This window comes from Prinia subflava, chromosome 10 (genome assembly GCF_021018805.1).
Source record: "Prinia subflava isolate CZ2003 ecotype Zambia chromosome 10, Cam_Psub_1.2, whole genome shotgun sequence".
NCBI classification, from domain to species: domain Eukaryota; kingdom Metazoa; phylum Chordata; class Aves; order Passeriformes; family Cisticolidae; genus Prinia; species Prinia subflava.
The window spans coordinates 20,444,692-20,459,138 of NC_086256.1; the positions used below are offsets into that span (position 1 = coordinate 20,444,692).

The 14,447-nt window shown below is 46.4% G+C and overlaps 1 protein-coding gene across 3 annotated transcripts in view; it reads left to right on the forward strand.

The window, feature by feature from the left end:
- The first annotated feature begins 1,017 nt into the window (after positions 1-1,017).
- Positions 1,018-14,447, forward strand: part of NTNG1 (netrin G1) — a 150,106-nt gene continuing 136,676 nt past the window's right edge. For 2 of the 3 annotated variants that reach the window (XM_063407644.1, XM_063407645.1), the window contains exons 1-2: positions 1,018-1,156; positions 7,422-8,122. In XM_063407644.1, the coding sequence (XP_063263714.1) occupies positions 7,877-8,122 (246 nt within the window). In that variant the 5' untranslated portion in view covers positions 1,018-1,156; positions 7,422-7,876. Of the gene's footprint in view, positions 1,157-1,352; positions 1,744-7,421; positions 8,123-14,447 lie in introns of those variants that run through there. The other variant, XM_063407643.1, reaches the window with a different exon arrangement.

The following is a 14,447-nucleotide window of genomic DNA, read 5'->3' on the forward strand; positions in this document are numbered from 1 at the left end:
CTGTAGCTTGCAGAAATCTAAAAGGGAGAAGTGCGTGCGCCTCTCGTTCGAGCGACAGAAGTAGAGGGCGTGCAGGAGGGAACGAGAAAGCACAGCAGAACAAGGAGACGGGGTTTTCGCGTCTTTCGGGAGCCCCGAAGGGCCGGTACGGGGCGGGCGGTCACAGCAGCACAACAGGACAAGTCGCGCTCCCTCCCTGTGTCGGTGGCACTCCGGTGCTGTAGGCAGAGGACGAAGCAGCGCTTCCCCGGCGTGCCCGGCACTGCGGAGGGACCCTCCGGCGGGTCGGGCGGGACGCTGCCCTGTCCCCGCAGCCAGGCGCGGCTGCGGCGGGGCGCTGGGGTCAGCCCGCCGGGCTCGGACAGCAGCAGCACGGGCAGCACCTCCGCCTGTGCGTTACCAGGCTGAAGCCGAAATAGCACGGGAAAATTAACGCTACTCCAGCGGGCAAGGAGCAGCGGCGGCGACTGGGCGGCTCCCGCTCGTTGCGGGGCGGCGGGTCCCGTCCCGCTGCCCCCCCCGCGGGGCAGGCGGCGCCGGCGGTGCGCCCGCGGGGCGGCGGGGCGGGGAGCGCGGCGGCGGGGGGGCGGGCGCGGCGGCGGCGCTAGGGCCGCGCGTTGCGCGGGCCCGGAGGTGGGGTAGCTGCCGCCGCCCCTCTCGCCGGCAGTCGCGGCGAGGTCGGTCCGAAGTGAGGAGGCGCCGCCGCCGCCGCCCCCCGAAGTTTGGCCGCGCCGCCGGAGCCCTCCGCGCCGCAGCCCCGGCCAGGGGCGCGCTCCGCTCGCCCCGCGCCCCATGCCGCGGACACAGGAGCCCCGCGCGGGGCCGCCCCCGCCCTGAGCGGCGGTGGCGGGCGGGGAGCCCCGGCGGGCAGGACCCGCCCGCCGCCCCGCCGAGCGCCGGAGGAGTGCGGCCGCCCGCCCGCGCGCCGCCCGCGCCCCGCCAAACTTCGACGCCGACAAGTGCCCGGGGTCAGCCGCGGCCGCGCCGAGCCCCCCGCGACCCGCCGGAAACTTTCTCGGGGAAGAGAATCCCCCCCTCCTCCTCACGCCCTCCTCGCGGCCCTTCATGCCGCCACCGAGGGAGCCCCAGCGCGTCCCAGCGCCGCGGCGGCTCCGCGCCGCCCCGCGGTGAGGCTCGGGCGGCCCGAGCCCGGAGGGTGAGTACAGCCGGCCGCCGCTCCGGGCACGGCGGGGCGCGGGGCCGGTGCGGGTGCCGGGGCTGCGTGCGGGGCTCGCCCCGCCGGGCTCGGGCCGCCGGCCGCGGGCGGATCGGCGCGGGCCGCGCGCCCCCTGCCGCCCGCGCGGAGCGGAGCGGGGCCGGGCCGGGGCGGTACCTGCGCGGTGCCTCCTCCGCCGGAGCTCGGAGCCGGAGCCGGGACCGGGCCGGGCTGCGCCGCGCCCAGCTTTGAAGGGGCGCGGGCGGTGGGAGAGCCCTGAGGGGGCGCGAGCCCTGAGGGAGGGGCGCGCCCCTGGCGCCCGCTCCGCGGCGCGGATTCAGCCGCGGGCGCCGAGGAGAGCCGCGGGGCCCCGGGCAGAGCGGGGGCGGCGGCGCAGGCATCGCCCCGCGGCGAGCAGCGGCGGGCAGGGCACCGGTACCCGGCCTGGAAACAGTTCCTCCCTCGCGTCGGAAATTGCAGGCGGCTTTTCCAAACATTCACACGCACACAGAACCCCCAAAGAAAACCCCTCATGGCGGTGAGCAGCGCAGATCAGCTAAACGCGATAAAGCTTTTCTACTCTCAAAGTTAGTGCATGTGCGGTTTTGGTCTCTGATTGATTTACTTCTCTTGTTCTGCAATCAACTTTTCAATATTCCGGATCTGATATGGTAGGAGCCAGCGTTACTTCTGCAGAAATGTTAGCGGAGACAGTGAGTGGAACAAGCGGTGGAGATGCTTTTGAACAGGGAATAAGTCACTGTCTTGCCTAAGGACAATGCGGTTGAGGATGAGAAGCTGTGGCCTGGGAAGCCCTTCAAAGGGAAGAAAACCACAGCAGAACTTCCCCTGGCTTGCTTTTTGTTGTGGTGGTGGTGGTTTGTTTGGGGTTTTGTTTGTTTGTTTGTTTTGTGGTTTTCATGTGGAAAAATAAAGGTCGATTTTTGGTATATTTCTGGACATCAAAGGGATGATTATCAGAGAGTTTTGAGCAGTTAGTGGCATACTCTCATGGAGTTATGAACTTTGTGTCAACCCTCAACCCTCTGGCACTGATAAGCAGCACCAACTTTCTAGCTATTTATGTACATTTATGTACAATATTATGTAGCTATTATAATGTACTTTATTATAAAATACAGTAATAGTACAGAACAAATTCCGCAACTGGTAGGCATTAGTTTTTGAGGAATTAAGAAGTCATCAGCTCACACCATAACTTGAAAGCTTTGTAGCCCTATACCGTGGGTACAATGTGATGGGCATGCATCGCCTTACTAAGCGTGAAGAATCATTGAAAAAAAACCCAAAAACAATGCCTGTAACTGCCCCAAATGCTAACTTAAATTCCCAGAGGAAAAACTTGCAGAACAGATTGATGCTAGGTTCAGAGATATTTAAGGCAATAAGCTACAATTATAAAGATGCGAGAGGAAAAGAAAGCAGCAATGTACTAAGGCTCTGAAATTTAAATAGCTGAAATGTTTTTTACTCCATATTCTGACAGCTGATGATACCTGGCAAGTAATGGCAGTGGTAGTATGATGTGTCAGTCAGCAAAGAATAATGTGTGAAAACCAAAAGTATTTCAAGTATAGTGCCAAATCACAGTTTTTTGGTAGCTGTGTTTTATTTTCTTTAGCCAATGGGTATTGACATTTTAAATTTCTCCTGAGGCAAAGAAATCTTTTTCTGCTAAATAGTTAAATAAGCTAGATAAGAATAGAACCTAAACTTTGATTGGAACAGCATTTCAGGCCAAAGACACCAGAGCAGTTGCTTGAGTATACTGCATTTCATACAAGTATTGACAAAAATAATGTGTATTAAATCGTTAAATACAGGTTCCCTTCTTCTTTGAATATATAAATCATTTTGCCTTTATAAAAGGGGGTTGGTGTGTATATGTACAAGGTTCTCAAGATGCCTAGATGTAGCATGGTATAAAACGCAAGGTTAGTAAATGTAAGTTGCATGAGGGTTAGTTCTGTTTTCTAATACACATTATTTCCTATGTTCTAAACTGGCTTTAAATAATTAACAACTGGAGTGGACGCAAAGGAGCTTTTTACTAGGGCTTGATTGGATACATTCATCTGCTTAAGCTGTTCGGAATACAAACTTGAAACACGTTTCCTTTGGAAAAATCTGTTGTGCAGCTGCAGCTCTTGGGAGGTGGCAGCCGGCACTCCTGGGCTTGCTGGGTTCTTTCAGCCCGTTCTCCTCGTCACTGTAGTACCTGCTGCTGGCTCTCGCTACTGCCCGCCGGTGGTGGGGGGTACGCTCCATCCAGTGCGTGGGCAGTGTGGGACGTGCTCACTCTTTATTTTATTACCTCCTTCACGTTCCTGTGGCTGGCCGAAGGGAGAGGCCCAAGAGCCCACCCCCGTGGATCTCGCAGTGATTTCCCAGCAGGGAGCTCATGCAAGACATCCAGCCCCTGTGGTTTGTGAGGAGAGTTATTTGGGGAAGGGGGTGGATTTTCACAGCGATGGAGGGAGGCAAAGGAGGAGTGTTTGCCAACAACCCCTAATGAGACCCGAAGTTCTTCCCCGGCACTGATTCTGCCAAGTTGCATTTTATCAATTCCGTGAAGGGGGTGTCTCCTCCATCTGCAGAATTAACACGCTGCGTGAGGTGTGACTTCCCCACCTGGCAAGGGATGCATGTGCTCGGAGACTCCTCACAGCTGACCTCAGACTGGGGTCAGCTGCATGCCATTCTTTTCAAATGGCAGTGGCATAGCGGCGGCCAGAACGACACTGGGCACTGCACAGACGGAGCAGCGCTCCGAGGGGAGGGCGGAGAGCAGACGTGGCCTTTGCACTGGTGCCTCGCAGGTGTCTCCCGGCACTGTCCATAGTGCAGAGGCTGTGCTGCAGGTGCCTCCCGGTGCTGTCCGTGGTGCAGAGGCTGTGCTGCAGGTGCTGTCCGTGGTGCAGGGTCTGTGCCGCAGGTGCCTCCGGTGCTGTCCGTGGTGCAGGGTCTGTGCCGCAGGTGCCTCCGGTGCTGTCCGTGGTGCAGGGTCTGTGCCGCAGGTGCCTCCGGTGCTGTCCGTGGTGCAGGGTCTGTGCCGCAGGTGTCTCCGGTGCTGTCCGTGGTGCAGAGGCTGTGCTGCAGGTGCTGTCCGTGGTGCAGGGTCTGTGCTCATGGCTGTGCACATGGCAGCGTGCAAGGCCCGGCGCTGCTGCCCGCGCAGAGGGCGAGGAGCGGTGTGCTCTGGGGCTTTGCATGCAGTATCCCAGGTCCTCCGGGCAGTTTGCCGTTCCCTCGCCCTCAGCCAGCAAGGACGCTGATCCCTCTTTGCCGCCCCCACGGCCCCCAGCACCCAGGGTGTGCGACCAGCAGGGCAGAGGGAATCAGGGCTTCAGAGTGTAGTTATTCCTGGTTTGTTTCATTACCTTTTTCTAAGGTCAAATGCACAGGCATTACTGGCCACAAAATACCCCATTGTTGTGTGCTGCCCACAGCTGGAGGCCTACATCTCCACATCTGTACAGCTGTAAACTTCAGAAATGTTACTCTAAACTTTTTTTTTTAAAAAAAATAATTCAAATGGAGATGTCCTTAGCAATAGGGCACTGAAATGTAAAATGCATATCGTGAGTGACTCTGCAGGAACAAACATAAGCAAGACAAATCGTATAGCTCCTTCAGAAAAAAAACCTGGCCGCGCTCAGCACATGATCCTTAATGTGCTTTGGTCAATATCCTTCCCTATATCAATGGAAGCTCATTAAAAGAAGATATTGCAGACTAACTGAGCCATGCCATGCTAGTTCTTGCCAAAGCTTGACATTTTTAATACATTAATAATATGTCTGTAATGTAATGGAAAACTATTAATCAGAACTGGTTATGTGCCAGAAATTTAAGCTATAATTGGTTGCTTCTTGTCAGGAGTGTCTGTTGTACACGGCTATAGCTGCCTAATGCTCAGATGTATTGCACTCCTCTGCACTTTTTTCTTGTCAGTGCACTAAATTCAATCAATGTTATAGTCTATAATTCTGTGTAACGACCATCATTATGACTGGCTTACTTTAATGAGAATTCGTTATTTGGGAAGTATTTTAGCACAGTGTGTTAAGGTAGTGGCTAGCTTCACATTATTTAGTCCTACCCAGTTAGTTCTGTTTATTAGTTGATCTGAGTCTCAGCAGTTATAAAAGGTTACAGGTAACTGAAGAGCTAGAAAGGAAGATATTAAAGCAAACAAACTTTCCCCCCCCCCCCCGAATATAAAAGCTTGCAGTCTAAAGATAATTAAACTCAGTAACTTCTTATTTCTACACAGAAAAAATTATATTTATTTACTTACTGTTTATTCCAGCTATGACCAATAAAGAGTATCTCCAGTAAAGAGTATTTGGTTTACCACAAATTTAAAATAATTTGGGGCCTTTTCTAGCAAGGAGTTGTTTCCCATTTTCATAGTGACTGTTCTAAGCTATGGGGTCTTGTGGGTGTGTTTTTTTCCCCTTCAAAATAGTAAATACGTTGGAAAGGAAACAGGAGAAGTGTCTTTAGAATGACAGGGAAAGTGTTCCCTTACTTACCAAATTCCAAAATAATATGCAAACGCTCCCAGAAAACAAAGAAAAAGAATGTAAGGTTGATGCAAAACCAGCATTACTACCCAGTGTGTTTCTTAAAGAGATTTAAATTTAATTTGGTCTTAGATATTTCTGCTTTTGTGTCAAATTTAGATTTGAAGCTTAAATATGTTTGAATGAATTGAGAATTGTTACTGCAAGAAAATTCAGATATTCTCTGCATATTCTGATAAAATACATGAGAGTTGTATGGTAACACTTGATAAAATGAATATAACGGAAAATTGCATTTACGTCCATACAGCAATTATTGTAAATTACTTTGCTATGGAAACACAATTCAACCATCTGTTGGCATTTCATGGTGTCTGTAGTTTAGTTCAGTTTAAGATGAAGCATTATTTAAATATAGGGAGGCTGTTTGCAAATAGCTTTGAAGATAAGTTTTGAAAATGCATATTCCCAGCGTGACACGTTAAGGAGCTTACCAGGTCACACACCTCTTCCCGTGGCTGTGGGGTGTAGGAGGGTTCACAACCCTGGCGTAATTTAAAGCTGGGCAGCAAAGCAGGCTGCAGAAGGTGGCGACTTGCAGTTGTTTCTCAACATCTGTCCGAGGGTCTGTGTAGATTTAGCATCCAGACAAAGGAAGTGTGAAGTGCTGCAGCGGCTGCCTGAAATCTCCTCCTGCCGACAGCCCAGCGCCCTGGCTCCCAACCCCGGGTGGCACGGGCTGACACAAACACGCTGGAATTCCTAGCCCTGGTTTTCCTTGTCCTCCTTTAGGGTACTTACTCTGTCTGTGCAGTTTTCCTCATAGGTAGTTTGGATTTTTACCTGTGTTATTTAGGAAATATGTATTTGGAGTTGCTGTGATACCATTCTAGCATTTTATACCTGTAATTATATAGGAATTTCTATATAGGGAAATTATATAGGGAATTTCTAATTGCTTGCTGAAGAGGGGAAAAGGCATATATCTGCTGTGAAATAAGTGCTGAGTACTCGTGTACAGCCACCCTGAAACCTAAGGAAATAAAGGGGGAAAAGCATCCTTACAGTTAGCTACTAAATAAACCATTATCTTTATCCGTATTTTGTCATCAATACGATCAGTAAATCACAGTTCAAAGGAGAAAAAACAAGGGACTAAAGCTCTTGCAATGCTAATGAGAAATGTCAAGGAAATTGAATTGTACTTGCCATATCTTTGTCATTCTTAAAATAATAATTATATAAAGGAAATATGTAAGGCTTTTGGAGCTCCATGAGGTCCTCTTGCCAAGAAACTACCAGCACCTGCTAGCCCTGATGCGGATCCCTGTGTCACTTTAACAAGAGAACCTTGGTGCTGCTGCCCCGCAGTGCTGGGCTGCTGCTCCCCTGCCTGCCTGCACCATCTGGGCCACGGCTGACTTCAGGAGTTTGCTAGGTGAAAATACAGTTCTGGAAGCAGGAAGCTCTAACTCACCTGGAACATTATAAATCTGTCTTTGTTAGAGTACAGTTAAATCCTTCACGTCAAAATACTTTTCACTGTGAATGATTTTGGTCGTTTCTTCATTCTAGCACAGAACCCACAGTAAAGGTTATACATATTGTACCAATTTGCCTTATATTGCATCAAGCCTCCAAAATGTCAACATATCGTATATTTTGTAATGCATTGATTCTTGGACAATAACTCTAATTTTTATTGTTTCTAAAAGGGTGCTGGTGCCAGAAGAAAAGGATGATTGATGGGAAACAGACACCAGCCTATAGACACTCACCCTCTTCCTTCGGATCCTGATTTATCAGTGTGTCCAGGCATCCCCTGCGAGCCCTGAACACAAAGGATCACTCAGGGTTATCGACAGGGTAGCTGAAGACCTGCAAGTTCACAAATTATTACCTGCTCTTGGACATCTTTTACAAGAAGCCCTGACAGATAAGTTATAAGATGAAGGACAAGCACTGCATGGCTGTGAAAGGCTGTCATCAGGGCCTGGGTGGCTTCTACCAAAGTCTTTAACAGAGTGAAACAAATATCCTATCCTAATGCTTCACGTTTGAGTTGGAACCTATTTTATAAATATATACATCTATATGTACATATAATCTCTAGACTGCACGTACGCCAGCACTGAGCATCCTTACGAAGCTGACATAAAAGGATTTAGAAATGTATTTGTCAAGATTCCTGTCACTTCACGCCCTCTGGGTTACTGTATCCTCCGTGATGCAGCACTACCCTTCTGTGTGGGGACACTATGACGTGTGTAAGACTCAGATTTACACGGAAGAAGGAAAAGTATGGGATTACATGGCCTGCCAGCCAGAAGCCAGAGACATGATCAAGTATGTAAAAGTGACTCTGGATCCCCCAGACATAACATGTGGAGATCCTCCTGAGACTTTCTGTGCAATGGTAAGGCAAGCTTTTCATTTTGCATAATTAGTGGGGATATATTTGTGATAGATGGCTTCAAAATAGAAGCCCTAGAGTGCACACGAAATTATCCAATAAAACCTGCGTCATACTCCAAGTGTGAAAGGTTGTGCTGTACAAAACTCTAAGCAGTACATTAAGCTGAGCAATGAGATGTTCTGCTCATGAGGACCTAACTTGACTTTATCTGAATTCACTGTCTCTCTACAACAACTTTTAATGTATCAAAAGAAAACAGCATAAAACTCCTATTGTGCTAACACATAACTGGGGTGGCCTTTGCCTGATCAAGAAAGACTTGAATGAACCAATTCCACTAAAACCAGTTTAAAGCATCATAGCATGGCATCATTAAGCATAATTTCCAAACACTGAGACCAATTGAACTCAAATTGCTAAAACTCAAAAAATGATGGTGGGATTTGGGCTGTTAAAGTTTTCCTAGCTATCTGACAAGCTGCAGCATGTGTGGATGGTGCAGCTGAAAACACCCCCAAGCTCTACCAAATACTCCCAGCTCTCTTCCTAGCTGAAACTGTAGAGAGACCAAAGCTCCTTATTTTACGTGGTCCTAAAATAGACTGGGTTTGGAAATGTTTGGCTTGGTAAGTAAATGCACAGGTATAAGAAACCAGGCAGACACTATATATGTATATACACACATATATATATATGTGTATGTATATTAGTCTTTTACAGCTGTGCTGCTCCCAAGTGTTTGATAGATCACACTGTGAGTTGTTTCAGTTAAAGGAGATCTTGAACTTTCAGATAACTTCTTTGTCCTCACACCCACAGAGGATTTCTTTTCTTTGCCAGTGAATATTTCTGTTAAATAATGAGTGGAAGATACTGAGTCCTTAACTAGAAAATATGAGTTTAGGGTACAAAACATGCACACTTACACCGGTTAATACAGCACTGGAAACATGCACCACATTACTAACATTATGTAGGTTTGAAAAACCAATTAGTTCTGGTAAGTGAGGTTATCACAACTGAGAAAAGTCTACAAGATACTTATTTGCCTGTGTACAAATCATCATTGCTGGGTGACAGCATCCCTGCAGGAAGGAAATTTGCTTTTAAATGCCTTGTGGCATCATTTTCCACCACTGCTGCTCTGTAAGGAGTTCAGATCCAACCACACATACATTTAAGGCATTATTTGCACGCATACAGCTGCTTCCCACGTACATTATGATAATAACCACGTGATAAATTGTGGAGCTGCATGAATAAATTACATTCACTGTGAACCTTTGACTGCACCACTTGCTCTCTGCCCACTAATCCATCTCTGCTGACATGTCTTTGACACTCTAAACCTCCAAGCAGCTTCAAGCAGCCACTGTTTAAAAACAAGTGAAAGTCATGTGCCCCACATAAAGTGAAAGTCTTACTGCTTTTTTCCTTAATCTTGAAATACATTTTTTCCCTCTGAACAGTAATAGCTGTGATTTAGCGCTCAATAATTTAGTAACTCATCATATGATGCAAACAGTTGTTCTTTTAATGAAAAAAACAAAGACAAATAAGCCTGCCCAGTAAAACTTCCTTCAACATTGCAGCAGCTCCTATCTTCAGTAATTCTGTAAGTTTCTGAAAGGCTTTGTTATCAGTATGCACTCTAGTTAGAACAGCAATTTTAAACAAAACACAACCAGAAAAACAAAATACATTTTCATTAAATCTAAGAGTTACAAATGGTGCCAGAACTCCCCTTGAAAACATTGGACTGCACCAGGTTATCCGTGCTGTGATGTGGGATGAAAGTTTGGGAGTGACCTGAGATTACAGCTGTGGCTCCCTTGCAGCTTAAGCCTGTGAGGTGCAGAAGGCCACCAGAACCCTCACATGAGAAGCAGAGAAAGGGGAGTAACTGGGGAAGAGGGAGAGAGAGCAGGTAGAATTAGAGTGTGTATTTACCTACACAAGTGTAGAGTGACTGACTCTCAACATAATAAACTGTGGGATTTGTTTCCAGGATAAATGCAGATTGTACATATACAGTATGTTTAGATATGCATTGGTAATGGCCTGGCTTGCTTGAAACATAAGGAAAATGACAGAAATATTTAATGCTCCTAAGGTACTGCCCATGGCCCATAGCAGAGCGTTCTCATCCCTAAAAGTGCTTCATGTCTATCTGTACTATAGCTACCAGTAGGAATTAGATATTTCCTTCAAAATGAGGTTTTATGTATTTTGTAGGGCTGAACCTTTAGTGGTTTTGAGCTCTTTTATTTTTCTGTTCACTTTTAGTTTTAGAAAACAAGTCAAGATAGCACTGACATACTTGGAGAAAGTGGGCAGTGGAAAAAAGAGTTCTTTCGTGTTAGGCGTGTTCTTGTGCTAAAAAATCCCAAATTTGAAGTGACAAAGATGCAAAGGTTTCTTTTCAGCATGGTGAAGTGCCAAACTGGCTTATACAAATGCTTGGTTTTCTTGTTGTAAGTACTGGCTATGTGCCTGCTAAACCTGTAACACTGTTTTGTTATTGAAATCAGGTTAGCACTGACTTGGAAAAGAACAGGGTCTTTTCAGCTCTTCTAATAATAAGCAAGGGTACCAAGCAGCCAAGTCTGCTTCTGCAGGATGACAAGGAGGTTGAAGCAGCCTCTTGTTTTATTTGCATGTCAGTTCCTTGATCAGGATTACTAATTTGCTGTTCACCAAATGGACTGTGGTCCTGGCTGTTGAGTCCTGTCAGCCTTCGGTGATAATATAGATTAGATCCTTGAAACAAACCAGACTGAGAATTTCATTCCAGTCCTGCTGGGAGATTATGGTAGAATCTAAGTCAGTCTGTGAGAGTAGCTGATAATAATCTGCAATAACACACAATGCAGCCGTGCACTGCAATGTGTGCAAGCATACAATACAGAGGAGATGGGTGGTTAAATGGGCCCCCTACTTATTTCTGCATATTCCCCATGGTATTAAATGTTCTTATGAGTCCGTGATGAATTTGTACTTCGGGAGCTTGTTTAATTGACAGACTGAATACCAGGGCTTTGCATATGTAAATTTGTTGCAAAATATAACAGCCCTAGCTGGCAGCTAAAGGCAGCGTTTGGCAGCTCACCACTTGCAGGTACCTTTGTGGTGTCCCCCTAGAACAGCATTTGTAGGTATTATGGGGAGTGTGCAACAGAAAAACTATCCTGCAGTTGCTTTTAGGCATCTCTTCTGAGAATAACATTATAGTTCTGGTGATATTCAATATTGACAGCTCATGAGATTATTCTGAAACCTCAAACCCCTGGAGTCCTATAATTAAGATTATGTGAGATTCTCAGCTTTCATTTAAAACATCATCTTTATTTCCTTAGTCCTTCTGGTTGCCTGGAAAAGTTTGAAAATGAAACCAAGGAGCTCAAAAAAGCAGAAGCCAACTAAACAGCCTTCCAAATTATTATTTGTTTAAAATCTCATCAGATTTAGTCATTCAGGATTTCTACAGCTTGGAAAGGAGTTTTGCTCAAGAGGAGAGATGCATAAAAGAAACTTACAAAGAAAAAGGTGGCTAAGAGCAGTGATCACTTACAATTTCAAGTTGTGAAGTTGCGTGTATCTGTAAGGAGGATGTGACGGCACCCTTCCAAAATAAACAGCGCTCCTCCTGCCTACAGGATAACCAGCACTGTGGGGAAGGGTTCACTGGCCACCTCTGGCCTCTCTGCCCATTTTAAAGCAATCTCTAGTGTCTCAGAGTGAGGTACATATGCTGGCAGAAGGTGCATGGCTGCATTCTGTGGTATTCCTTTGAGGAAATTTGGACATCTTTTGTCAGTCACAGCCTTGGACTGAAGAGCCGCAGTGTTTGAGCCAGAGTGACCCCTTCCTGCAGGTCTGTAATTTATGAACTTTGAGCATTTGGCATTGCTAAGAGTCTGTCTGGCACCATATGCTTGTGTGTAGTTAGGCTGGGAGAAGAGGGGAGAGAGGAGAAGAAAGGAGAGGAGAGAATAAAAGAGAAAGAAACTATTCACATTTTCAGGTTTGAGCTGCAGGTTTCACTGTGCAGAGACACAAAGCAAATTTTGAAGGACCTGGTAGTGCTACTTCTTGTGGCCTGCAGCATTTCAGTGCAAAACAAATCTGCTTGGAGTAACTATCAGTCAGTGAAATCTACTTCCCTCTCTGTAAAAACATTTCCACAATACTCTGTCCAGTCATAAAGAGAAACAAATCTGACTTCTCATGACTGTCACCATCTTTTGCTCTACCAGAACAGTGTGTAGGTGGCTCCTGGCTTTCCTTCTAAAACTTGTGCCATCTGTATCCCTGGTACAAGCATCAGGCACCCGATGATGCTGCTCACAGCTCAGGGACAGTCACCCAGTCCCGCCTGCCCTGCCCATGGACTGGCTCCTCTGCTAAATCCAGCCTTTAGCATGGGGTTTGCATTCGAACCTGAGCCAGGATTACTCTGCAAATTCAGCATGAATTTGACCAGGAGACTCCTAGTGGCTGTTGCTGTAATTTGCAAACTAGAGACGGATTTGTTACCGACCTGTGTTTGCAGCTCAAATGGCAACACGAAAATAGAATTTTCTGTTTGTGTTTAGACCTAGATATCATAATACCATCCCAACGGCTAAAAAATGATGAAATTATCATCAGTTATGGTTGCCTGCAGCTAATTTCCTTCCTAGGTTAAATAGAAGCTTGAAAAGGAGCCTGCAGATGGGAGTCCTGTGCATTTGTACAATTTATAGAGCAGAAATGCTGATGACAGTAGAAATTTGAGCCCTTGAGTGCTACTCCGTATTTCATAGCCAATCAAAACTAAATTAAGAAACAAAGATTATTAAAAAGTATTCTGCACATGTAATTCTGGCATAATATTATGAGGTGGACATTAAATTTTTCCCTTTGAGACTTTCAGCATCATTAATATAGCGTTCCTTTAATTACAAGTAGGCTCATATTCCTTAAAAAGGGGGAAATACTGTGTAGCATAGATAGTGACACCAGTATCATGTTTACTGAAATAATTAAATGAACTGATACTTTTCTGAGTAATGGATAAATCACAATGTGAAACAAAAATTATTTTTGAAAGCATTTTGGCATTCATACATACTTTCTCAAGTGAGACATTTTAAAACAGTGTTGTGCAATATCATTAAAAGATGCTGTTAAGAAAAAAGCTTTTTTCCTTTATGGGCTAAATTTGAATAAAAATGAAGGATTCTAAATTCTATCTGTAGAGTCTTCGTAGATAGCATTGGGTAGAATGGGAACAGGAAGTTAAAGATGTAGCTATTGCTACTGTCTTGTTTAAAGTGGATTTTCATAGTTGAAAATGTGTACAGCTCAAAGTTACTGCAGACTTTATTTACAACATCTGCATTCATCTAATTTGAGCTCTTTGGGCACGTAAATATTACAGCTGTTGCATTTTCATTGTGGGAGAGCACCTTAACCTTCAGGGGCTTTTATTTTGGTGCCCCCCTCTGAAGTTACTAAATATTTCATTTCATTTCTAATACTTCCAGACCGGTGAGCTTCAGCCCCAACAGGGCAGGACAGCTCAGTCCCCACTGCTGAGGCTGTTCCCACCCAGGAGGGGCAGGAGGGAGGTGAGGGGCACTGACTGTCCCTGTCTGTCCCCCAGGGACCATGAGCAGGGGCACTGACTGTCCCTGTCTGTCCCCCAGGGGCATGAGCAGGGGCACTGACTGTCCCTGTCTGTCCCCAGGGACACGAGGAGGGGCACTGACTGTCCCTGTCTGTCCCCCAGGGACCATGAGCAGGGGCACTGACTGTCCCTGTCTGTCCCCCAGGGGCATGAGGAGGGGCACTGACTATCCCTGTCTGTCCCCCAGCTCCCTCTGGTGCCACACACCAGCCTTACCTGTGCCTCTGGCAGCATCTGCTGCACACTTTGCAAAGGCTCCTTGGTCCTCCTGGGAAAAGATTCCTTGGTTTCCTACAGGATTAAACAAAATGGATATAATTAATGACAGCAGGAATAAAAAAATAGTTCGGTAAAATCTCTGTTTTCTTCCAGTTGGACACAATCTAGAAATTAATAATTGCTCATAAATCAAAACTGAGGATTGGCAGTAAAACAGATCTGCATTTTGTTTGTTATCACACATCAAAATCTTCCAGTAAATCATTAACAACTCTCTGTCCAGTTGCCTTTTTTTTTCTCCTCAGTTACACTTTGGGTACTGGAATATTTTCAAGCCTTAAACAAAACAAAAGCACGCCTACAAAGTACTTCAGTTGTTAAAAATATTTGAGGGTAAAACAGGGTTCCTAAACAAAATCAACAGTTTCTACATAT